Source organism: Galleria mellonella, unplaced genomic scaffold, assembly GCF_026898425.1.
Source record: "Galleria mellonella isolate WM207_F2 unplaced genomic scaffold, CSIRO_AGI_GalMel_v1 utg746, whole genome shotgun sequence".
Lineage (NCBI taxonomy): Eukaryota > Metazoa > Arthropoda > Insecta > Lepidoptera > Pyralidae > Galleria > Galleria mellonella.
In genome coordinates this window covers 963,074-990,764 of record NW_026442148.1, presented here as the reverse complement: position 1 = coordinate 990,764, position 27,691 = coordinate 963,074, and the positions used below count along the sequence as shown (strand labels likewise).

General features: G+C 38.0%; 1 protein-coding gene across 2 annotated transcripts; it reads right to left on the bottom strand.

The window, feature by feature from the left end:
* On the bottom strand, window positions 1-26,732 carry LOC113512726 (steroidogenic acute regulatory protein-like). Of its 2 annotated transcripts, none has more exons than XM_052901054.1 (12): window positions 26,521-26,732; window positions 22,512-22,603; window positions 21,380-21,528; window positions 20,070-20,228; window positions 19,137-19,190; window positions 18,381-18,519; window positions 16,914-17,080; window positions 8,181-8,330; window positions 6,799-6,903; window positions 5,130-5,335; window positions 3,522-3,634; window positions 1-2,985 (listed from the first exon to the last, which is right to left on the bottom strand). In XM_052901054.1, the coding sequence occupies exons 2-12, from the start codon at window positions 22,585-22,587 to the stop codon at window positions 2,858-2,860; spliced, it is 1,446 nt and encodes a 481-aa protein (XP_052757014.1). In that variant the 5' UTR covers window positions 22,588-22,603; window positions 26,521-26,732; the 3' UTR covers window positions 1-2,857. The 2 variants fall into 2 exon arrangements, with proteins under 2 accessions (XP_052757014.1, XP_052757015.1); XM_052901055.1 differs by lacking the exon at window positions 26,521-26,732 and adding an exon at window positions 23,496-23,586.
* Window positions 26,733-27,691: the final 959 nt, after the last annotated feature.

The following is a 27,691-nucleotide window of genomic DNA, read 5'->3' as shown; positions in this document are numbered from 1 at the left end:
AAAAAAAAACCCTATAAAAATATCACCTGTCATACGCACGTATAATTCACAGAACATACTTAGTTCGTAACATTTTAACAATAGAAATTTTATATAAATGCTAATTTCAAATGCTTATGTTTGTAACAGATATTGTATTGCCAAACTTAATGTTGGTTTACATTACACTCGCCAAGTCGCCACGTCATAAACGCAATCGGTTATAAACGTCGCTCGTCATAAACGTATTTCGTCATAAACGCAATTGGTCACTTACTTTTCTTAAAACAAACTATGAACGGACAAGGAATCTAAATCTCAAACAATTTTCAACCGAATTAGTAAAAAAAATGAGAAGGTACAACTAGGTAGAGATAACATATAATAGCGTATATGACAAATTGCATACATGACAAGTTACAAGTTGCAAATTGCATACATGACATGTCATGACAAGCTGCGTATATGACAATCTGCAATTATGACAAATTGCATATATGACGAGTTGCAATCATGACAAACTGCCTATATGACAATTCGTAATTATGACAAATTGCGTACATGACGTTTTACAATCATGACAAATTGCATACATGACGTGTTACAATTATGACAAACTGCGTATATGACGAGCTACAATTGTCAAATATCAATATTAAAATATTAAAAAATCCAATAATTTTCCACCTATATTTTCAATCTGTCTAGATTTTGAGCTATCTGAAAATATCCCTGTGTGATAAGATGTGCTTGGATAAAGCAAACTATAATTATAAAAATATATATATAGTCTATTCCAATGAAACTTAATAAATACGTAAACAAACTAACAATATCTTATTATTTATTTATTTATTTTATTTATCTAACTTTATTGACCGAAATAAAATAAGGTACAAAGGGCGGTATTAATGCTTGTAGCATTCTCTACCAGCCAACCTTTGGGATGAACAGTGAATCACGAACAATGGATTCGACTAAAAGACAAAAGATTAATAGATTTTTTTTTATGTTAAAATAAACTCCATGGGTTTGGGGGTAGATTGTTAGTAATGCTACGCAGTCCCCTTGCTAGCAATATACCCTGTCAGGTCGACTTCCACGTGGTCCCACCTGGAAACCATCGTGCTGAATCCTAGGTATATTCATCACGATGGGCTAACTGATCTGCCGTTTCATCCTCACCTATCATCCCTCGCTGGTGCTAACTGGAACTAATATTTTTTTTTATATATCTTTTATTTCTTTTTTATATGTATTTGTATTGTATTTGTATTTATTGGAACCATAAAAAAATTACAATTGTAGGGTAGTGTACGATAACAGCCACATTAGTTAAAAATAACTGTGTCGTGGCTGTCAACGCCCACCTCCTCAAGGCAGAAGCGCTAGCGTTCCTATGTATGTCTATCTATCTATCTATTAAGTTACATTGGAATAGATTATATTCAGGACCTACTATGCTAAGAAAGGCAACATTCATATTAACTATCAAAGGTACATTTAAATACAGTTTGTAGAAATATACATACTTATATTAGTACATTACTGCAGCGGCCAGCAACTGAGGCATTGATGGACGAACGTGCAAATGTGGGCCGAGGCGTAGCCGAGGCACACACACGTGAGTCCATCAATGCCTAGTTGTGGCCAAGGCTTGTATAGTACTTTTCTCAAACAATGCGCGGAAATCAAAAACACAATTTTACTTTTTAAGTTCAATGACGAATAACGAACAATAATAATTTATCACGTATCATATTGTTCTTTTGTTTATTTTTCAATAAACAGCTTTCTATTTGCAAACCACTTCGAAATTTAAATAAAACTTTTTATTAGTTACCTCCTTGGTAGCCATGTTCTGAAGTAAAATGTCATTCCATTTTTAAATTACAGGACAGATATGAGTTTACATAGTAATTTATCTGGCCGCAAAACACGACAGATATAGATTTTCATACAACTTTTGCCGGCCGCTGCCCGCATGTATCTGGCCAGTACGACAATTTTGATTTATCTCCAAGAAGATTGTAAAAATAATGCTCACATTTCCAAGCATGTTTGAGAAAAGAATAATTACTATTTATATATTTTACACTTTATTGCACCATATATAAAATAATAAATACAGTTACGTACTTACTATTCATAGTAACATTGTAACATCTCTATATTATGTACATAAATGCATTAAAACAAATAAAAATTGTAATAATAAACAATATGAAAAAAAAACAAAGAACTTCCTTTTTTGAAGTCGGTTAAAAGCTAAAAATAAAAATCTATAAAAAAGTAAACAAAATACCAAAAAAAAAAAAGAAAAAATGGCGAATTTGCATTTCCTAGCATAGAATCGTCCTCTTAAAAATTAAATAATACATTTTAAAACAAATATAACGGACCTTGTGTGTACGTAGAACAAGACGATGGCCAACCACCAAAAACATGTAACTGACACGAATAATCCAATATTATAACAGTGAACGCTCTATATAAGCAACTCATTTGAAACAATTTCAATAAAAACATTTTTTATTGGGAAAGTTGCTAATTGGGGAAAAAGGATTCAAATACAAAGCTAGGCAAATAAAATCTGTCAAGTTGGCAACATTTTTCGTTTATGTTTTACTGGATTGTACGTAATTTACATTTTGTTTTCGTTGACAGTATTCGTTATTGTGACTTTTAGATCACATTAGATTAGATTAGAATGGGGAAGTGGGGTCACAGAAAATCTTCCTGAAAGGGTGGGGGGGGGGGGGGAAGGTAAAAAACTTAAAAAAATTGCGTTACCTCCTACTTGAACGTTCTCTTAGGAGTTTTTGGTGGTTACCCGTCGAATGGTCATTGTGCCCATTTGGGTCTGTGTAGGTACATCTTACATCAGACTCCGTTCCTCGAACTTTCCTTGTGCCCTCGCGGCGGCCGCGTACTTCCGAACGTGGACTATGTAGTCACACATTACTGATGCGAACGCGGTGTCAAGCACGAACAGTGGTATTTTACCTGAAAAAAAAAAAATATTGTGAAAAACATACAACTTCCATTGTGGTAACACCAGGTATATTGACCTTTACCAGAGTCATGAGCACCCGCAACACCAGACATTGCAGGTGTGCTGCCGGTCTTAAAAAGCACCGTATTGAACCAATTTTAATTATTTTTTTTAAATCAGTAACATTTACACCCATATTGGCGACATATTTTTTTTACGACGATTGAAGCTGTCACATTTCCGTCTATATCAGCCTTTCCCAAAGTGGGGGATAACGCCCCCTTGTGGGCGATGCAGGCCTAAAGGGAGGCGGTAAGAGACCCAGAAAAAAAAATGGGGGCGTTGTGTAGAGGCTTGGAGGGTGATTTGTTGATCATGAAGTAATAGTGGTTTTTAAGTAGGTGAAAAAATGGGGGGCGCTAAAAAATAATTTATTCTCAAAGTGGGCAGTAGACAAAATAAGTTTGGGGACCCCTGGTCTATACAGTGACGTCCCGAATTGTCAAGTAAGCGCCTCGGGACATACCAAAAGGGTTTATAAACCCACCTTTGAGATCGCAACACATGAGCCACTGGAATGTGGTGTGCTTTTCTATCTTCCCACCGCTGGTCTTCACGTTCAGCGGCCTCATGTACCAACAGCCCACTTTATTGTGGCCCCTGAAAGAAATACCACAATATAATATTTTAACATTGGGGGGAAAGGGATTGTTAGCAATGGAGTTTGACAGCCCCATTGCTAGCAATATGCCTTATTAGGTCGACCTCCACGTGGTTCCCCCTGGAAACCATCGTGAACAATTCTTGTTGAATTCGTCACGATGGGCTAACTGACCTGCTTCATCCTCACCTATCATCCTTCACTGGTGCTCCGCCGGTGTATACCGATAGCGCGGGTGGGGTTACCCTTCCATTATCATCCATTAAAAAAAATAAAAAATATTCTAACATTTTTGAGTAGAACGAAGAAATAGACTTGTTTCCTTTAGAAAGTACTAGCGGCCCGTCCTTCGCACGGGTGGACATTTTTACAACATTTCAATAAGTGGTTATTGTGACATAACGATATTAGTTGGACATATATTATAGTATCGCGAAGTTTTTTGTAGTTATTTTCTTCAATATTGTAGAACATACTTTTGTTCTATCACCAATAGTTTCCGCAGCGCACGCGACCAAAGATATTTTACAGCATTTTTTTACACCTTGAGTTACGTTACTAAAGTTTTAGTAAGGATCCCTAATCTTTTCTAACAATAAATACAGCCTATGTTACTCAGGGTGAACGTAGCTTTGTAATGGTGAGAGAATTTTTGAAATCCGCAAAGTAGTTTTTGAGTTTATTCATTACAAACATACATACACACAAAAATACAAATCTTACCTCTTTATAATATTAGTGTAGAAAAACATTTTTGCATAACGAGATTCGATTCCCGTTCGGGTTAAAATTCAAAATATCTTTATTCAAATATACTTGTTTATAAGCACTTTTAAATCGTAATTTTTTTTTTAATCTACTGCAGGCTTCGGAAGGTCGTTATCTGTTGAGAAGAGCCCGCAAGAAACTCAACAGTTACTCTTTTAAATCTCTGTTAACATTATGTGTATTTGTTTAAATGTACTATGTCTAAAATTACACGGTCGTTAGAAGCCCGCGCATGATCCACTAACACCGTGCACGTTTGTCATTCAAGTAATCGTGTGGTTAAATTAGAGGACAATATTGTTTTTATATTAACAAACTTAGAATGGCAAGCAAGCTGACGGCCCACCTGATGAAAAGTGGTAACCGTCGCCTATACACATGAGCAGTACCATGGACATAACAGAGTATACTGTTTCGCCCATGATATCATAACTTGAGAAGTAGGCGATTGCTCAACTATTATTGTTTTCCACTTTCATCATCATCATCATCATCACCACATTGCTTAACTGTCAACTGCTTAACACCTCTCCCATTAAGTAAAGGGCTTTCCATCTTGTCCTCAAGAATAGCTATACATGGAGGGTATCATTGGCGACACAGTATGCTGTTATGTCCAAGGTACTGTCCACGTCTCTATGCAACGGTTACCACTTCCCATCAGGTGGACAGCTTCTCCCATCAGTTTGTTTGTCATTCTAAGTTCCATAAAAAAGAAACGCTCACCTGACAAGATTCCGCTGGGGCGGGTACCCAGGCACTTGGACGCTGACTCCACTGCTGATGTAGCAGTACGGGTCCTGGTCTACGATCCGGCCGTCCCGAGAGAGGGGCGCTGCCCGCCTCAAGATCACAAAGTCCCGGGGCGTGATCATGCCGCCACCACCGCCAGCCGTCACCTGGTAAGACAGATCGATGCCTGGTGCTATTTCCTGCATGGGAATCAAATCAATGAGTTAAATATGTGAAATACCATCGCGTCAAACGTTAGGGTTCTTAAGTTAGAACAAAATTAAAATTTTATATTAACTATTGTACACTCTAATCCGGTGTTTCCCAACATGGGGCCCACCTGATGGAAAGTGGTAACCGTCGCCTATAGACACGAGCAGTACCTTGGACATAACAGAGTATACTGTTTCGCCCATGACATTCCGCATGCGTTGCCATTTTGTTTCTGAATCATTCAAATACATTTCAGCAATCAAAATCCAAATTTGCACTCACATCTCATAAAAATGTTATTGCACGATTAACAATTTACTTCGCTAGCAGATCACTTTTTGGGTCATCATCATCATCATCTCAGCCATTACCTGTCCACTGCTGGACATAAGCCTCCCCCATAGACTGCCATAAAGGACGATCCTGAGCCACCTGCATCCACTGACTCCCTGAAATGCATTTGAGGTCGTCACTCCATCTAGTAGAGGGTCGTCCTATATTGTGTTTGCCCGTATGGGATTGCTACTCAAGAATCCTTTTTCCCCATCAGTTGTCGGTTCTTTAAGCTATGTGACCAGCCCATTGCCACTTCAGTTCACTTAACCTTCGGGCTATGTCGGTTAGTTTAGTTCTTTTGCGGATATCCTCGTTTCGGATTCTATCACGCAAAGAGACTCCGAGCATGGCCCTGTGTAATATGAAGCTTTTGCATACGGGCAATCGTGTAGGACTATGTTTTGGTTCCATAAGTCATCAGTAGCAACATGCCCTGGTTAAAGTTCTTCGTTTTCAAACTTTGAGAATTATTCCGGATGAGTAGAAATTGGCGTTATTTTTTTTTTATACAACTTAGAATGGCAAACAAGCTGACGGTCCACCTGATGGAGAGTGGTAACCGTTGCCTATAGACATGAGCAGTACCATGCACATAACAGAGTATACTGTTTCGCCCATGACACCCCCCATGCGTTGCCATTCCTGAGGACTCACGTGTTATTCCTTTGTACCCAGTAAATTCACGCCATATCCCACCCTTTAAAACGAAACACAGCCATGCAAACACAACTGCTTCACGGTTGAAACACGAATAGGACAGAGGTACCCAAGCAATCGACTTTTGTACAAAGTCTCCCTCTGGTAAAAAAAAAACAAACTTTTTGAATAACCAAACAGAAACATTGAAAATTGTTCAATTGTTTTTTTTAAATTGGCTTACGTTAGTTAATTACGACATTGACACATTTAAGGTAAGCTGAAGTTAGGAGCTCTTTTAATACGCGAGTAAAGACAATATATACTGCTGTTCATCCGTCACTAGGTGTCATGTCGTATAGGGAGGTCAAGGATATGGCCTGGGATAGAGCTGGCTGGAAGAAGATGCCTGAATTAGTTGCACAGACAAGAGGAAACTGTTAAATGAAGAGGGAGTCCAATCCATAATTGCAATTACCTTAATGACTTCGCTCTTCAAAATGGTCGGGTTCCATTCCGGCAGTTTGTGTATATGGTCACGGAATTCTTCGTAAAGGAAGTACGGTGGACACTCCACTATGCCCTGTAAAGATTGGCAATTAATATTTTCAAGGTCGATAAAAACAATTAAATATTCCCACAAAAAACAAAAGAATACAATCGAATTGGGGACCTTCTGCTTTTTGAAGTCGGTTGCAAATATCCTGCCCACGGTGTTTGGGGTCGCACTTATCCAAAACCGATTTTCATGAACTTTTTTTATGTAGGTAGGTATGATAAGTTGTGTGGCAGAATAGCATTTACCAGGCTAGTTATCTACAGGATTAATTGTCACTACATAGTATACAACAAATTCGCTGTCGCTGTCTGTCCGTCTCTATGTATGCTTAATTCTTTAATACTACGCGACGGATTTTGAAGCGGTTTATTTTTAATAGATAGAGTGATTCAAGAGGAAGGTTTATATGTATAATACATGCATAATATTGTAGAGAAACACTGATAAATTTAGTGGTTTCTAATGTGATGTCGTAAATAAACACGTTTTGCGTTTACATTGCCAACGCTGGCTGAACCCCACGAGATAAGTCAAAATAATGTACTACAGTATTGTACATTTTAAAAAGGTCAACAAAAAAAGTCCGCGATGGCATATGTCTATATCTTAAGGATTACCCACAAAAACCATTTTTTATCCTGTACATTTTACGGGAAAAATAGCTTATTTACGAAGTGATTTTAAGCAATATAGCATTAATTGTTATCCAATTAAGTACCTTAAATACATTGTCTATTTAATATAGATCAACATGGCCCTTTATAGCATGTAATTTAAATGAATATTTCCGAAGATATTACAGATTTAAAATGCAGGGAACATAGCGGTGCGGCGGCGCGTCGAAGGCCGCGCTTTGCCCTTTATCACTTTATCATGTTTGTATTGTCTAATGACAAAAAAGCTGTTAACGTTGTTTATAAGGGCATTCTATAGTAGGTAGGTATATTTAGTATCAGTATTGCACCCGTGCGGAGCCGGGGCAGGTCGCTAGTTATACATATACTGATCCACTATTTAAGCCAGGTTGTCTGTAAGAGATTGCTTTTAGCGATAAGGCCGCCTTTTGTATATGCACATTCTGTATAAATACTCCTGTCAATAGAAGACAAGTATAAACATACTTCTTGATATTTCTCATGTTTATAGGCGACAGTTACTACTTTCCATCAGGTAGGCCGGCAGCTTATTTGCCGTTCTAAGTAGTAAAAAAAAAAAAATGGTAAATTTAGTCAAGAGAAAGTACATGCTTTTGGGCAACGAGACAGTTTAAGTTGGGTAAAAAAAAAAAAATACAATCTCACCGTGAACCTGTACACCTTGCCGAATTCCTCGGTCCGCTTGGACTCCACCACGTCACCTTTATTCCGTTTCTCCACCGTCCAGTTGGGCATGTGGATGACCCGCCATGCGTTCGACATGCTCTCCTCAGCTAGCGCCTTGTACTCATCTATCTGTGGGCAAAATTACACGATTTACCACTTAAGCATCTCGAACGAGACCCTCTCGCGCATCAAATGTGTTCCGATGTGGGGAGAAAGTGATTATTAGTAATGGAGACTAAAAATCCCATTGCTAGCAATATACCCAACCAGGTCGACCTTCTCGTGGTTCCCCCTGGAAACTATCATGGTTAATTCCTGATGAATTCATCATGATGGGCTAACTGGCCTGTTTTCATTCTCATCTATCACCCCTCACTGGTGCTCTGCCAGCGTATCCCGTTAGCGCAGGCGGGGTTACCATACCATTTTCACCCATAAAAAAAATAGCTAAAATAGGTTTATCATGAACGTAATATATATATTTTTTATACAACTTAGAATGGCAAACAAGCTGACGGCCCACCTTATGGTAAGTGATAACCGTCGCCTATAGACATGAGCAGTACCATGGACATAACAGAGTATACTGTTTCGCCCAAGATACCCCCCATGCGTTGCCATTCCTGAGGACTCAGGTGTTATTCTTCTGTACCCCGTAAATGCTAAAACGCACGCTATATCCCATCCTTCAAACCGAAACACAGCCATGCGAACACAACTGCTTCACGGTAGAAACACGAATAGGACAGAGGTACTCAAGCAATCGACTTTTGTACAAAGTCTCCCTCTGGCATTTATTGAGAGGCACTCTTTCTACGTTCACAGGCAATATCACGACACGACCACGGACGAAGTCGGCGTATATAGTGATATATTAAACGCTGTATTAAAAGTACCCGTAACCGGCGCGCGTGTATAAAAAGATTGATGAATGTGCAGGAAGCGAAAGAGGTCTGTTTGAATCGAAGCATTTGGCGTTCAATAGTTTCTGCCTACCGTAATGGGAGACAGGCGTGACAGATATATATGTATATATGTATGTATGTATGTATTAAATGTTATCTTAGTGGGATTTTGTATGATCTAAATTATTGATAACGATGTATTACTTGATGCATGCAAGGACAATATTTTAAAATCCGGTACGATTGCTGAGGTCGCACAGAGGTCGAATATGCATATAACTATACGGTTTTTTTATCGAGGATGATGGAATGACAGCCCCGCCCGCGCCAACGGAATGAGCTCCCTGCCGAGGTTTTCCCAAAAGACTACAGCGTGGGGTTCTTCAAGAGGGGGGTAAAAAGGTTTCTTCAGGGTGGGCAACGCGCCGCGGCACCATCGTACAACCCGCCATAAACTAAAATTTCATCCCAACCATCTGGACGAGTGGCGGTCCTCCACCGTGCGTGTTTCAAGGCCAACTGAGTAGGCAATTTTTTATTCATAGTCACTTTGAATTGCTATTGTATGGACAAGAAGGCCATATTTTAATCAAATACTTGAATTTAATTTTTACTTTGCATTTTATTCTACATTTTTTTTTGTTTTCATTCTTGTTTGTTCATATTTTTTTTGTAAACTCCTATTTTTGTTTCTTTGTGTACAGCGCCTTGTATCTATATTGTTGCTACTTGTGAAAACCAATTAGTGGCTTATTCTGTGATCCTAAACTGTATCTTTTTGCTCTAGTGTAGACCTGATTTTCCTATGAATAAATAAATAAATACTGATTGAGAAAGCTCCAACGACTCACACTCAACCAAACGGGATTGAATTCCTCCTTCTTAGTGTCCCGATTGAAGAGCAACTTCATCCAGTGGCCGACGGAGAGACCGAACTTCGACAGGCTGTTCATCTTCTTGTTAAACTCTTCTTCTGTCTGTATATTCTCCAATTCTTTCGCGTATGTTTCTATTTCCGAATCCGTTATGGCCAGTTCGTTTCCGTTTGAGGTGGTGGCCATTTTGTTTGTTTATATCTAAGTATTATGTATTTTAGGGTTTTAAATATTTTATGATATCTGGTCGTGTGGCCCCGGCATAGAATGGACCATTTCTTTCCCGTGGGTGTCGTAAGAGGCGACTAAGGGATGACTAGGGATGGGCAGCAACGTCCCTCTCAAAACATCTCTAAAGCCTAACTGCGGTTGCCAATCCGCCTGCCAAGCGTGGCAAGTACTTGCAAAAAATGGGGCCAATCTTAGTTTAGCAATCTTTACTTATGGTAATCTTACTATTAGTACTTATTAAAACTTAATAAAACTGTAGATAGGCAATGTCTATATGTATATAGAAAGTGCAGTGTGGCCCCGGCATAGAATGAACCACCCCATCCTTTCCCGTGGGCGTCGTAAGAGCCGTCTAAGGGGACGTAATATTTTTTTTTTATACAACTTAGTTATTAGAGTATACTGTTTCGCCCATGATACCCCCCATGCGTTGCCATTTCTGAGGACTCAGGTGTTATTCCTCTAAATCTACCCAGTAAATTCACGCCATATCCCACTCTTCAAACCGAAATACAGCCATGCAAACACAACTGCTTCACGGTTGAAACACGAGTGGGACAGAGGTACCCAAGTAATCGACTTTTGTACAAAGTCTCCCTCTGGCAGATAATAGTAAATAGTAATAGTCGAGGGATGGACAACAGCGTCCCTTTTAAAATACCACCAAAGGAATAACTACCGTTGCCAAACCGCCTGACGTGCGTGGCAACTATTGGCAAAACCTCCAGGGTAAGGCCCATGTCCAGCAGTGGTCAGTTAAAGGCTGATCTGATGATGTTGGTCATTGGTATTACCATTACCGGAGATTTAGTACGAATAATTGATCCGACCATAAGACAGCCCATATCCTAACAAATCGATTAATCGATTTTTTTTACTGTGTTTGCTGTTGGCCAACAGATGGCCTTTACAGCATCACCGAACGCGTGTGCAGGGACGAGTGCAGACGGCACTCCAAACCCGCGAGAGGTAAACGAAGATAGGGGTCAGCTTTTACTTATGGACTGCGGCGTACGCCCAAGGGCGCCAGAATGGCTCGGACCTCGGCTTAGGTCACCGCACTTCGACCCCCGTCGAGGGACGGCGAAGTGTCGGTATGGCTGGGAGTTGCAATGAGACATCAGAGGGCCTACCATGAAATATTTTCCGAAATTTCGGGCACGAACGAAATAGAAATTTGATGCTAAAATTACATAATACATGTCGTTTAAAATTATTAAAAATGTTAAAATATCATTCCTCTGGACTATTAGGATTGGATTTATGATGAACGAAATGTTAAGCTCCATTTACTGGGTCGATTTTGGTACAAACAAAAACACGAAATTGAGCCCGAAAATTCGGAATTTCGTTTCATGGTAGACGACCTGGCTCGTTAGCGATGTCGATTCCATCAAGGAATTCGCTTGCCACTTGTCTAGAGGGCCAGTTCTGTTGACGACTATAATTATATTCTCTTACGACACCCACGGGAATGGAAGCGGCGGTCAATTCTACGCCGGGACCACACGAGGTCTATGGTCGAGTGCAGGCGGTATGCCACATTGTTTTCTAACATGCTCGGCGAAATGAGGACAAACCGAATGCACTACATCAGGAACAGACGACAGATATCTTTGACTACCCCGTTATGGAATACAGCCGTGAGCATATCTTTTATTTTGTTTTTACTATATTACAAGCGAAACCGGGTCTGTTGCTATGCTGTACCGAACTACGCCAGTTCATTCCTTATCAATAAGATGATTTAGGTGTCATTGAAAACTGATTGGTTACACGTTGTTGTATTTTTATTTATTTATTTATTCATATTAATTTATTTAATATTTAAAAAGTTTATTATTTCAAAATAAAAAAAAAATCGAATGTTATCAAATATATTCTTAATTAACTGTATAAATTTTCGCTTAATAATCATGTTTAAATATTTTCCATATATTTTTTAAGAAGCCAAAACCTTAATAAAATATAAAAGAAAAAGTTGCCCCAATATTTTTTTCAAATTAAGAACACTTCAATCATCAGTACACATGCGATCACAATAACCGATTCTATATTTATAATTACATTTCGTTTGACAGATAACAAAATGTCACTTCTTTGTTTACACACGTTTCGATTTAAAAATAGAACACGTCCGCCGTTCGATAAGTTCGCGAATGGACTGAGTGGCCTGCCTTAGAGACTATAATGTAATTGGTTTTCATTATCGTACACTATCCGTTCACAATTACAATTTTAAACTTATTTCCGATAGAATAAGGTTCTCAATTCGTATGCACTTTTTTATGCGTGTTACAAATATAGATTTTTAATGACTATTTAATTTCTATTTTTTTTTTTTTTTTGTATTTAGGATTTGCTTTTTTAGGATTTTGAGAAGTTTACTCCCGTGAAGGTTCCATATTAATTTTGCCATCTACAATCTGCGACTTTCTGGAGGGAAAGGATTACTAGTAATAGGGATTTGTAGTCACATCGCTAGAATAGTACCTTGTCAGATTGACCTTCTCGCGGTCTCCCCTGGAAACATGCTCAATTCTTAAGTGCATTAAAGTTCAATAAATAAATAAATTATTTACGGTTAAAGCACCTCGGCCTCTAGACAAGTGGCAAACGAATTTATCGATGGAATCGACATCGCTAGTGAATCCGTAAGTTGGAATGAGTCACCCGGCGTTGCTATGAGGGGGGAAAGGGATTGTTAGCAATGGAGTTTGACAGCCCCACTGCTAGCAATATTATATATTAGGTCGACCTCCACGTGGTTCCCCCTAGAAACCATCGTGAACAATTCTTGTTGAATTCGTCACGATGGGCCAACTGACCTGCTTCATCCTCACCTATCATTCTTCACTGGTGTTCCGCCAGCGTATCCCGATAGCGCAGGCGGGGTTACCATTCTGTTATGACCCATTAAAAAAAAAACCCGGCGTTGCTATCTCATTCTATCTCACGGACTCGCTAGCGATGTCGTTTCCATTTGTCTAGAGGCCCTGATATGATAATGTTTGGAATGAGGTCACGTGTTACTTACACTTACAAAAGAAATTGATAGCATTTACCATGTCCCTGGGGATAGTATGATCACTGGAGGGAAAGGTATTGTTAGTAATGGAGACTAAAAATCCCATTGCTAACAATACACCCAACCAGGTCGACCTCCTCGCGGTTCCCCCTGGAAACTATCATGGTTAATTTCTGATGAATTCATTATGATGGGCTAACTGGCCTGTTTTCATTCTCATCAATCACTCTTCACTGGTGCTCCGCCAGCGTATCCCGTTAGCGCAGGCGGGGTTATACCATTTTCACCCATCAAAAAAAAAAAAACTACGGTTGCCATCCCGCCTGCCAAGTGGGAACTATTATATGATATGGTATCATTTTCACCCATTATTTTTTTTATACAACATTACTCTGTTTTTTTGCACTGAAGTGCACCTACTTATAGCTCATATAAAATTTTAGTATTCAAGTAGTCAGTATATAAAAATCGTAACCATTTGACATAACGATTTTTACTCAAACCTTGTATGTCTGTTTGTAATCTGTAAATATGGTCTGCAGAAACTGAACGTTTTACAGAAAGGTTCAAAGATTTTCAACTATCTTTTCTCCCGCTACTTTGTCTACTTGTATTTCAAATTAAATAGATCACTTCTAGATAGTTTATCGAGACAAGACATACAACAGATTTTGAACTCTACTTTCAAAGACACAAGTGAGAAAACCGCATACAACTTGGTGCAGTAGTTTTATTTATTTTTTTACAACACAGGGGGCAAACGAGCATGCGGCTCACCTGATGGTAAGTGACTACCGCCGCCCATGATCACCCACAACACCAGCGGCATTGCAGGTGTGCTGCCGGCCTTTTAAAAAGGAATATACTCTTTTCTTGAAAGTTATGTTGTCGTATCGGTTCGGAAATACTGCTGCTGGAAGTTGATTCCAAAGTAGTTTTGGTCTAATGCCGTAGCAGACAGACAGACAAAAATTTTTTGATATCTAATTATGTCTTATGTACAGTTAGGCTCATGTGATGGTGATCAGACATGTACAGACATTAACTGTCCGATTGACAACCTCCTTTTTGAAGTCGGTTAACAAATAGTGTGCTTATCATAATAATACACAGATTAACGTATTAAATTGATTATACCACATGATAACAATGCATATTTATAGTATTTATAATTATTATTCTATCTCTTTCTATTAATATATATATATATATATATATATATATATATATATATATATATATATATATATATATATATATATATATATATATATATATATATATATATAGTCCTACACACTTGCAACATACAGACAACAGTCTAGGACAACCAGAGGGAGACTTTGTACAAAAGTCGTTTGCTTGTACACCTCTGTTCCATTCGTGTTTCAACCGTGAAGCAGTTGTGTTTGCATGGCTGTGTTTCGGTTTGAAGGGTGGGATATGATTTACAAGGTACGGAGGAATAACACCCGAGTTCTCAGTTGCAACGCGTAGTGGGTAAGCAGTTGTGTTTGCATGGTGGGCTGTGTTTCGCTTTGAAGGGTCTGGGCAGTGAAATTATAGAACATTTCAGTTCACGAGAATGGGTACCACGGGTGTCACAGTGTATACTATGATACCCATGGCGCTGTACATGACTGTCGTCAGTCGACATACAGAGATAACTATTTGCCTATGGGGGGAAAGGGATTGTTAGTAATGAGGTCTAACAGCCACATTATTAGCAATATACCCTCTCAGATCGACCTCCACGCGGTTCCCCCTGGAAACCTTCATGGTTAATTCTTGTTGAATTCATCATGGTGGGCCAACTGCTCTGCATTCATTCTCACCTATTACCTACTGGCGCCTCGTCGGTGTATATCGATAGCGCGGGCGGGGTTACCATTTCATTTTCACCCATTAAAAAAAAAAACTATTCGCCTATGAAATTTCAGATGTAGCTAACAACGCCAGATAGATAGATAGATAATTTATTTACATTACTTACAGCACACAAATTACAATAAAAAAAAACACACATAATACACGGCGAAAGAGACAAAAGAATGAAAATAAAAAAGCACAAATAAAAAAAAAAAACAAAAAACAAAATATATAAACTAACAATCTCCTTTCTTTTCTTTCCTTCACGCGTGTGCCATAGTAACACAAAATGGTCACAGCTCAGTTTATTGCTTTGCCCTCAAAAGAGCAAAACACCTAGACATAGAGATAGATGACCTAATTTCGTAATCTGTCGGCTAAGCCCGGGAATCGAACCGATAATAGGGTTTATTGGGGTCAATTGACCATTTGCTGTCAATTCCCTTTAATCAACTGCCTCGTAAAAGATTAATAGATACGTTATGCACTTTGCATCGTAACCGATGTTTTGTAGCGTCATACATCAATTTTTTTTTATTGGATGAAAATGATATGATAACCCCGCCTGCGCTAACGGGATACGCTGGCGGGGCACCAGTGAAGGGAGATAGATGAGAATGGAAACAGGCCAGTTAGCCCATCATGATGTATTCATCAGACATTAACTATGATAGTTTCCAGGGAGAACCGCGAGGAGGTCGACCTGGTTGGATATATTGCTAGCAATGGTATTCTCAGTCTCCATTACTAACAATCAATTTCCCCCCTATAAACTCGGCTTATTACTGCACCCTTTTACGTCGTTTGCGTGTAACAAAGAGAAAAGGCCAGGAGTACTCAGCAAGAATGTGTTGTTCCATCAGGATAAAGCACGCTTTCACACGTCTGTTGAATCTATGGCTCAAATTCGTGATTGTGGCTTTAAATTACTGTCCAATCCCGCTTATTCCCCTGATTTGGCACCTTCAGACTTTCATTTATTCCCAAACCTAAAAAAACACCTTGGAGGTCAAAAATGTCCATCAAATGAGGAGGTCGAAGCTGCGGTGGGTGACTTTTTTGAAGGCCTTAAAGAAACTTTTTTATGACTGGCATACAGGCGTTGGAAACCAGATGGAAGAAGTGCATTGAGTGTATAAGAAAAACTATTATAGGGGGATTTATATTAAAACAATGATTTTTAGAATTTTGTCTGCTTGTCTGTACGTTTGTGCACGCTAATCTCTAATGGCTTAACAGATTTCAATGTGGTTTTCATTAATGCGTTGCGGTTTAGTTCACTTAACATTTAGTGTTTGTTTCATTTCAATCGGTTTGTAAATATAAAAGTTATATTATTGTTAAGAATCACATATAAAATGCTATAAAATAACCGATCAGTTGACTTGGCTAAAACTTTATGAAGGTATTACGTACGTAATTATCATTTAAGTATATAACAGAATGAGGTGTGAGTGATTTTATTTTTGATTGTATTTTTGTGTGTATGTATGTTTGTAACGAATAAACTCAAAGACTACTTTGCCGATATCAAAAATTCTTTCACCATTAGAAAGTTACATTCACCCTGAGTAACATAGGCTATATTTATTGCTAGTAAAGATTAGGGATCCTTACTAAAACTTTAGTAACGTAACTCAAGGTGTAAAAAAATGCTATGAAATATCTTTGGTCGCGTGCGCTGCGGAAACTATTGGTGATAGAACAAAAGTATGTTCTACAATATTGAAGAAAATATCGATAACTTAATAAAATATATCTAATTACAACATACTTACAAATACTAAAAATAATAAAGGCTTACCTGATCCTGGGTCAGTATAATTTGCTCGCCAGGCCTCTTCGGCCGAGGACTGCCCTCCGGAGTCTCGACCGGTGAGAACCAGTTCACTGTGGACTCCCCCTGGGTGGACAGCACGCCGGGCGGTCGCCCGGGGTGCAGCAGGGGCATTCGTTCCGTCCCTTGGTGCACTATGGGGTTTGTATGGACCTTATTTTTTTTTTATACAACTTAGAAAACAAGCTGACGGCCCACCTGATGGAAAGTGATAACCGTCGTCTATAGACATGAGCAGTACCATGGACATAACAGAGTACACTGTTTTGCCCATGATACCCCCCATGCGTTGCCATTCCTGAGAACTCAGGTGTTATTCCTCTGTACCGAGTAAATTCACGCCATATGCCACCCTTCAAACCGAAACACAGCCATGCAAACAAAACTGCTTCACGGTTGAAACACAAATTGGACAGAGGTACCCAAACAATCGACTTTTGTACAAAGTCTCCCTTTAGAAGTAAACTAAAATATACATAAATAGCAACTCCTGAGGGGAAAAGGGTTTTTTAATGGATGATAATGGAATGGTAACCCCGCCTGCGCTAACGGTATACACTGGCGGGGCACCAGTGAAGGATGATAGGTGAGGATGAAGCAGGTCAGCCCATTGCTGTCAATATACCCTATCAGGTCGACCTCCACGCGGTTCCCCCTGGAAACCATCGAGGTTAATTTTGAATTCATCACGACGTGCTAACTGACCTGCCTATTACATCCTCACCTGTCGTCCCTCATTGGTGTCCCACCAGCGTATATCGATAGCGCAGGCGGGGGTTACAATTCCATTTTCATCTGTTAAAAAAAAAATAACAGTCCCCCTCTAAATACTAATGATGAAATTTTGAGCAAAATTTTTCTTTTCTTAATGCAATTTCTTTTTCCTTTTCATACAAATTATCAAACGCCTTTTTTTTTCCTTTTTGGATATGTTTGTTACCTCAATGGACACATACAATGAAGTTTATTTATATTTCTTTTTATTGTTATTTTTAATAAGGAGTTTCGCGACTGACTCTTGGCCACAACAGAATATCAGTGTTTTGCTCTTTTAAGGGCAAAGCAATAAACTGAGCTGTGATCATTTTGTGTTACTATGGCACACGCATGAAGGAAGGGTAACAAAGGAGATTGTTAGTTTATATATTTTGTTTTTTTTTTTATTTGTGCTTTTTTATTTTCATTCTTTTGTCTTTTTAACTGTGTATTATATGTATGTTTTTTTTTTTTATTGTAATTTGTGTGCTGTAAGTAATGTAAATAAATTATATATCTATCTATCTATCTACCTCTTGGCTTTTTAATGAATCAGTGAACATGAAATTTAACATATGCGTAGTATTTAGGAGGGAGATGGGACATAGGTTACATTTTTTATACTAGATCACGTGGAAGAAGTTGCGGGTAAAAGTTAGTGATCCACAAAAGTCTTACCAATGGACTCCAGTATCTGTTTCGCTTGCAATTCCTGCGGCAGCACCCGAAAGTCCAGGAACCATGCTTCACCCCACGCAATAGTGAAGGATGTGAGGATCAAGAAGACCTGGTACACAGGCTGCGATGCATTTGGCCACTGGCAAAAAAAACCAAAAAAAAAAATTAAAAAAAAATTGTACCTACATTTTATTTTGTGGAAATGTGATTTCGCGAACGAGCACGCACACACTCACACATATGTACATACACGCATAAAGGTACACGCGCACGCATAAACACGCACGCGTATGTAAAAACACGTCCGCATGCTCTAGCGCAAGCACATATGCGTACGCGCACGCATCGTAAGCATGCGCATGCATACAGACGCCTGCACGCACACACGCACGCACATAAGAAGCACGCACACATACTGATAAACGACTAGATGTATCGTAAATAACTTAAATTGCAAATTTTTGAGTTTAGAATGCGGAATCGCGTGTAAAGAATTTGCTTTAACTCAAACTTTATTTAATAAGGATATAACCTATTTGTGCACCAAATTCCATTGAAATCCGTTTAGCCGTTTAAGCGTGATTGAGTAACAAATATTCAAACATCATTACAAGGACTTTCCTTTTTTTATTTCCTCCATATATTTTTGAGTATAAAACTTCAAAACGTCTGTAATACTACTATCATACATTCCCATACAAACATGAATAATTCATCAAAACTGAATGGCTACATTAACATTAGTTCCGTACTTACATCAAAGACGAAAACCTTGGCTATCAAAAAGGCACACGTTCCACCAGTTGAGAGCTGAAACAAATACATGGATTTATACTAAAAGAAAGCAGTAAGCAGAATTGTTAGCGAGAAATAGAAAGAGAGAGAGAGGGAAGGGAGACAGAGAGGGTAGGGAGAGACAAGGGAGAGGGGAAAGAGACGAGAAAGAGGAATAAGAGAGAAAAAAAGTAAGAAAGAATATTTTTGTGCAGCATTTGTTTAACTTGACTATACAACTTAGAATGGCAAACAGGCTGACGGCCCACCTGATGGAAAGTGGTAACCGTCGCCTATAGACATGAGCAGTACCATGGACATAACAGAGTATACTGTTTCGCCCATGACACCCCCCATGCGTTGCCATTCCTGAGGACTCAGGCGTTATTCCTCTGTACCCAGTAAATTCACGCCATATCCCACCCTTCAAACAAACTATGTTATACTCGTGCGGTCCCGGCATAGAATGGGCCAAACCTGTCTTTCCCGTAAGTGTCGTAAGAGGAAACTAAGGGAACTTCATAGTTGAGAGATAGGCAGCAGCGTCCCTCTTAAAACATCACCAGTACCTAACTGCGGTTGCCAGGGGTAAAGAGATTGTTAGTAATGGAGACTGAGAATACCACTGCTAGCAATATACCCAAACAGGTCGACCTCCTCGCGGTTCCCCCTGGAAACTATCATGGTTAATTCCTGATGAATTCATCATGATAGGTTAACTGGCCTGTTTTCATTCTCATCTATCACCCTTCACTGGTGCCCCGCCAGCGTATCCCGTTAGCGCAGGCGGGGTTATACCATTTTCACCCATCAAAAAAAAAACTACGGTTGCCATCCCGCCTGCCAAGTGAGAACTATTGACAACCCCTTCCCCCCATGGGGAAGTTGACAGCTGATATGGTATGGTATACTCACAGCTATAACACTCCAATTATTTATGTACAATAAGGCGTAAAACAATAGCAGCACAACGAATCTGCTCACTGCCACCATGACTATATCAAATAGTGAGGTCTTCACATCATAATGCACTATTTCACGGTTAAATATTTGTTCTAATGTCTCTCCTCGCATCTGTAACAAAGTATTTAATCATTATTATTTATATAGACTTTGTAAATTGTTCGAAAGACGTTTTTCAAAAGAGAACGTTTGTCACCAAGGATCATCTTTAAATTAAATTTTGCTTATTTTACTCCCGTTTCGTATAACCCACCAAAGGAAGCCGAATCTATTTCTGTCACTAAGCTGTTTGTTTGAATTCCATGTACCGTTGTAAATATTTAGGCTGTGAATTAACTCTTTTTGTATGCTCTTTTTGAATTAGTTTTAGTTAGCTGTAATCTCATTAAAGTAAATACTTGTTTTTTTTTTTGGGAAATAAATTTCTTTAACCGTAATTAACTCTAGCGCTAAACTGGTAATGTGCAAAAAGAAGCCAATGATGTTGTAAACCTTGGATCTATAATTGATTACATCAGACAAACCATGAATTTGCAATAAATTCACTTGGTTTAATATAAACACCCAGAGTTTTTGTTGAAAACAAGAATCAATATTTTAAATACACAATTGGGATATAACGGGATGAGACAACAATCTACGTTAAAAAGTTAAAAAGCAATAAAGAAGCAGGTAAATGTAAATTGAACTCTCTTTTCTGAGCTTAGCCTTTCATTTGGATCGATGTACGTATGATGAAAGAAACAGGTATGTAGGTATTATTTACATGCATATTATCGCGTTAAGTTCCGATTGTGTATTTAAAATATTGACAACAACAACGGTTCGCGATATTATAGCTTCAAAGTAAAAACCTATCGTTTCTCTTTCTCCAGCCTGATCCAACGCCCAAGAACCCACGCCCTACAAGCGGGTCAAAACTAGGTGGCCCGCACAGCAACAAAATATAAGAAAGAAAAAGTTTAAAATTGACAAGATTTAAAGTGACCGCAAGATTTTTTTCTTATTGCGAGTTTATAAAGCGCTAAGCAGCATGGTATTGCCGTTTAGGTGAATTTACAGGGTACAAAAGAATAACACCTGAGTCCTCAAGAATGGTAACGCATGAGGGGTATCATGGGCGAAACAGTATACTCTGTTATATCCACGGTACTGCTCATGTGTATAGGCGACGGTTACCACTTCCCATCAGATGGGCCGTCAGCTTGTTTGCCATTCTAAGTTGTATAAAAAAAAAGGTAATATTCTGAATAAAAACTCACCATTACACATATGAGCCACATTAGACTAGTGAAAAGTATATCGAATGTGACGAAGAGACAGAAAAACCTCCGTACGGTCGACATCTTCCCATGTGGCCTGTGTCCGGCGACTAGATCCTCAGACACGAGATTTAATGATTGTGAATGTGCTGGAAAGAGACAGATCTATATGTTATACATGTCTTTCAAATAAGAGATAATTATGTAAATAAGTCTAAGGTAATTATTATAAGGGGCGAAGTGATAAGTGGCGCTGTGTTTGTATTGGGCGGTAGGTTTACAATTTATGGTTTCACTAGAAAAATAATTCTAGAATATGCCATGCCGACGGCAGAATTGTTTGGTACAAGCCCCAAGGTCTGGACTAGATTTTCAGTTATACGCAAAAATATGTTTGAGAGTACATATGTATTTTTTTAAGGTGCCAGTCGCTCTCAGCGGGGTGAAAAGGGATTATTAGTAATGGGGTCTAATTTACCCATTGCTAATACACTCTATCAGGTCGACCTCCACGCAGTTCCCGCTGGAAAGTATCATGATTAATCTCTAATTATCCTAGTAGAATTAGTTTTGATGTGCTAATTGACCTGCTGTCATCGTCACCTACCATCCTTCACTGGTTCCCCTCCAGCGTATACCGATAGCGGAAGCGGGGTTACCATTCCATTATCATCCATTAAAAAGGCACTTCTAGCGTATGATCCTTTATTATAAATGCGAAAATTTGTAAGAACGGATGGATACTTATTACTACTTCATGTCAAAACTACGAATGGATTTGAATGAAATTTGGAAAACAATATGGTTAAATCCTGATAAATTCATCACGATGGGCTAACTGGCCTGTTTTCATTTCCATCGATCACCCTTCACTGGTGCCCCGTCAGCGTATACCGTTAGCGCAAGCGGGGATACCATTCCATTTACACCTATAAAGAAAAAAGCCTAACTGCAGTCGCCAACCCGCCTGCCAAGCGTGGCCACTAGTGGCAAAACTGCTTTAGGGGGAAGGCTTATGTTCAGCAGTGGACAGTTAAAGGCCGATATGATGATGTCGATGAAGCCGCGGAATACAGCTAGTCTTAAATGGTCTAATGTCTAAAGAATGGAAGAATTCCATAAAAATACTTACATATAGTCCTATAATTTGGGTTGGACACAGTACTGAGTAACGACTCGGCTGCCTCCCTAATATGATAGTCGGTCATCTTGACTTCTGATTAACTGAAACAATTAAATTTAACTGAGACATTACATTATTCAATAAACATTACACTATTAAGGTTAGCCATGTGGTCCCGGCATAGAACGGACCACCCCTTGCTTTCTTATGGGTGTGGTGGGATGGGCAGCAGCGTCCTTGTTAAAAAGTCACCAAAAGCCTTACTGTGGTTACCGACCCGTCTGCCAAGTGTGGTAACTATTGTCAAAGAAGGGTCCATATAGAAGAGCCCAATGTTCAGAAGTGGACAGTTAATGGCTGGTATGATGATGATGATGATGATGATGATGACATTACATCATCAAGCATCTAAAGGCTACAGTGACTGTTTATCATCTGATGGGCTACATGCTCGATTGCCACCTTTGTGGTATAAAAAGAAACATCATTATTAATTATAGGGTAGAAACGCATGAAGGTTATTATGGGTGACACAGTATACTCTGTTATGCCTGAGGAGATGGGATTATTAGTAACGGGGAGGTTAGTTCCCATTGCTGTCAATATACCCTATCAGGTCGACCTCCACGCGGTTCCCCCTGGAAAGTATCATGATTAATCCTAGTAATTAACTAATTTATCGTTGAAATTGTCATAATGGGCTAACTGACTTGCCTTTTCATCCTCACCTATCATCTCTCACTGGTACTCTGGTGACCATGCCATTTTCGTCCATTAAAAAAAACTGTTATGCCCATGGTACTGTTCATGTCAAATAAAAACATTAAAAAAAAAGCTACTTTTTATGATGCATGCACATCACAAAACATACTGCGAGTCTGCAACGCCTATGGTATCCCCCCCCCCCCCCCCCTCCACCCGTTCTATAGGAATGGCAACAACTCACATAGAAATACATAAAGTACAGAAAAAAAAATATATTCTAAAACTCACAATACAAAGACCTTCCATTTAGTTTGTTTTGAGATATTGTTGCACAAAAATTATAATAGTAATCTTGACAAAATTTATTTGAGATTAAACTATAAAAAAAAAAACACTAAATCAAGTTTAGTATTCACAAAAAACATTGGGTAAAATGCACAAACAAAATATATACAATCAAAATTAGCACCACTTCCTTTACAAATCAATAGGAAACTATGAACAACTAAACACTTTAATTAGTTCAAATGTCATTAAAATACTATTGTGATAAATCATGTTTACATTGCTATCAATCTCTTATCAATATTATATATTTACACCCAGAATCTAAGAATAAACTATTGTTTTCAAATTTACTCTTTTACCTCTTCCATATTATTAATTAAATTATTTTAAATAAATTAAAAAAAAACACATAAAAACTAAAGATGTTACAGTCATCAGTTACAAAACTTAAATGGAAATGGGCAGGGCATACAATTAGAGGGAGAGATAAATGGAGTAAAAAGATAATGTTTTGGTACACGAAAGACAAAAAAAAAAAAAAAAAGGAGAAGAGGAAGACCACATAGAAGATGGGTAGATGACATTAGGGCTGAAGCAGGGGGTATTTGGACAAGAATTGCTAGCAATAGAGACCATTGGAGACAGTTGGAGGAGGCCTTTGCTAATAAGCAAACAGACAACAGCAATTAAATAAATAATAAGTTGTTTTAAAAAAAAAATGTCTGAATAAAGGCTTATATTATATTATTAATTATTAAATATTTTTTAATTCTCCTTCCTACCCTGTGGGTATAGGGGCAAAAAGGGATCGACAGCTTATAGGTAAGAAAACTCTCCTTATGGGGAAGGCTTATGTCCAGCAGTGGACAGTTAACGGCTGACATTTATATAATTTAGCGCTGAGACCTCCGGATATTGGTCTGTCTGTTAAAAATTTTGTACTTTAATGCTGTTGAAATAACTTGTATTTTTATCTTCAGTTATATTTTTATTAAAATTTGTCAAACATAAGGTTATTGATAATGGAGTCAAACAGCCCCATTCCTAGCAATATACCCTATTTTTTTTTCAATGGGTGATAATGGAATGGTAACCCCACCCGCACTATCGGTGTACACCGGCGGGGCACCAGTGAAGGATGATAGATGAGGATGAAGTAGGTCAGTTAGCCCATCGTGACGAATTCAACAAGAATTGTTCACTATGGTTTCCAGGGGGAACCACGTGGAGGTCGACCTAATAAGGCATATTGCTAGCAATGGGGCTGTCAAACCCCATTGCTAACAATCCCTTTCCCCCCCAGCAATATACCCTATTAGGTCAACCTACACACGGTTACCCCTGGAAACCATAGTGCTTAATTCTAGTGTAATTCGTCATGATGGGCTAATTAACCTGTTTTACCTTTACCTGTAATCCTTCACTGGTGCCCTGCTAGCATATAATGATATAGCAGGCAGAATTACCATTCCATTATCACCCATTAAAAAATACCCCATGGATATCGTAAGAGGCGACTATGGGAATTTAATGGTCAATGGATAGCGGGGCAGGGCACTAGTCAATTGAAAAATACTATCAAATTAAGAAATTTTCCATTTTTGACATTTTGATGTATGTATGTAATTGTTAAACATCTACACTTGCAAGTTATTGTATAAATTTTAATCTATCTTTGACAGTTTCATCTCTACCTATAACTCACACTTTTGAGGTTTTTTTTTTTACACTTCTTTCAAATATTTAAAATAAGGTAAATATTTTAATATTCTTTCATCATCTGACACAAAGTAAACTCACTGTGAACACCACCGCAATTCTAGAATAGGTACTTCCCTAAGAATAAGAGGACAGAGTAAATCCCCATCTGTAAATATAGTCTGCTTTTTTTTTATTTATTTACTCATCATGCTAGCAGGCAATATTTTTTTTAGCTACTTGTGTCTATGGTTGACTGGTAGAGTAAACCATCTGGAGGTAAGTTCACCGTTTACACTATGACTAGCTACATCAGACATGCTCAAACTTGAACTTGCCGGTGATCTACCTCAATATAGTTAGACAATAATAGATTGACTCTGAGAAGATGCAAGTATGTCTAGGTGTAAGAAAAAAAATATCCATGACATGGATATTTTTTTTTAATAGATGATAATGGAAATGTAACCCCATTTCCACTAACGATATATGCTAGTGAGGCGCCAGTAAGGGATGATAGGTGAAAATAAAAAACAGGTCCCTTAGCCCATCCTGATGAATCTGGAATTCAGCACGATGGTTTCCAGTTTTCCATGATTTATCCTATTTTTCATCCTCACCTATCATCCTTTACTGGTAGACATCTCCTAAGAGACTGGCATAGTTTTTTTTATGGGCGATAATGAAATAGTAACCCCGCCCGCACTATCAGTATACACCGGCGGGGCACCTGTGAAGGATGATAGATGAGGATGAAACAGGTCAGTTAGCCCATCATGACGAATTTAACAAGAATTGTTCATGATGGTTTCCAGGGGGAACCATGTGGAGGTCAACCTGATATATATATATATATATATATATATATATATATATTGTTAGCATAGGGGCTGTCAAACTTCATTGTTAACAATCCCTTTCCCCCAACTGGCATAGTTACCCACGTGTACTGAAGCATCAACAAAAATTAGAATAAAAAAAAAAAACAAAGTGCTAGTATAATTCACTAGTATTTTATATATATTATTATAAGTATCATAGAAGTGAAATAATAAAGAATTATTTCAAAAATAACATAATTATGTCTGAAATATTTTTTTTCATTCAAAACGTCAATGACTCATAATTCTTAATTTGAAAGAGACAAAACATTGTAATAATAATAATAGGTTTGCAGGAAGTATTTGTTTTACTGGCAAATTTGTTAAATTAAAAATAATAATCTATATATATAATTTCAATAAATCCTATTTTTTATACTTAGATGAATATCTAGCTTCTAATTATGTATGGATAATCAATTATTAATAGAATAACAAAGACTTACTTGATTGATTGACAAGTATAACAAAAGCTTAATTTAGACAACACATTTTTACAGAATTCACGCACTGTATTACAAAACTTTGAGGTTTTGTTTATCGTATATTGTATAGCTACAAATCGTTATCATAGTTAACAATGTTGAGAAATAGATACATTTATTCTTATTTTAATACACAATACCTAACTAAATATTCAATAAACAATCAGTGTTGCCAGATACAGATAACCGAAAAGCGCCAAAAATTTCAGTTTGGTTCGACATTAGTGGCACCATTGTAGTCAATAGTGGTCTTTCCAGAAATTATTATTTTTTGATGGATTTGATGTCAGCAAATAGTGATAGTGCAAATGGGGTTACTAATAACCATTATTGGGGTACTTATGATTATTTTCCGGAAGGGTGGGGGTGGACAGGGGCTTATAAAGACACATATGTACTTTTAGATATATCCTTGCAAAGCTTTGTGCATCCTGTGGTGGTTACCAAACGATTTTAGGGTGGGCACGGTCCAATTGGTCTCCTCTCTAAATATTTATCATCCATCAAAAATTAAATAGTATAATTTTCTATAAACGTTCTTTATAGCCAAAAATCGTTTAATTTTTTTTTGGTTAGCTTAAATGGCAATTGGCCGTCAATTGCAATTTTCGGTAGCCTCGACACCATTCGAAATAGCCTAAAAGTCGAAAAATCGCCTAACCTGGCAGCACTGTAAATAATATTGGTACTTTCAAATGCGAATTGATAATTTGACATCCATTGAAATTGTTTAAAACTGTCACAGCTGTCTGCCCAACGTTTGACGTCAGCTTTGAAAATTATACGTTCCGTTTCACGATCATTTAAATTTACAATTTTAACAATATATGTTAATAATAAATTAGAATAAAATGTATGTAAACATGTTTTATATTATTCTTTATTTTTGTAAAAATATAATTTTGTAAAGCTTAATATTATATTTTGTATTATATATATATTTTGCTTTAGTATTACATTTTGAACTACTATCTACTTATAACGTACTATTTGAAACTTGTAACATGGATAAATATATGCGTGCAATGGGTGATAACGAAATGATAACCTCGCCTGCACTATCGATATACGTCAAAGATTTCATTGTTCTTAGGTATGCGTTGCCTATTAAAGGGTTCTATTATATTTTCAA

What these genes read in the sequence shown, in the direction of transcription:
- LOC113512726 (XM_052901054.1), bottom strand. Translation starts at nt 22,587, where the DNA reads ATGACCGACTATCATATTAGGGAGGCAGCCGAGTCGTTACTCAGTACT. An exon ending in CCAAGGTTTTCGTCTTTGAT is followed by an intron (nt 18,520 to 19,136) that starts GTAAGTACGGAA and finishes TTTTTTTGCCAG; the next exon opens with TGGCCAAATGCATCGCAGCC. An exon ending in CCCCAGCGGAATCTTGTCAG is followed by an intron (nt 3,635 to 5,129) that starts GTGAGCGTTTCT and finishes TATTTCTTTCAG; the next exon opens with GGGCCACAATAAAGTGGGCT.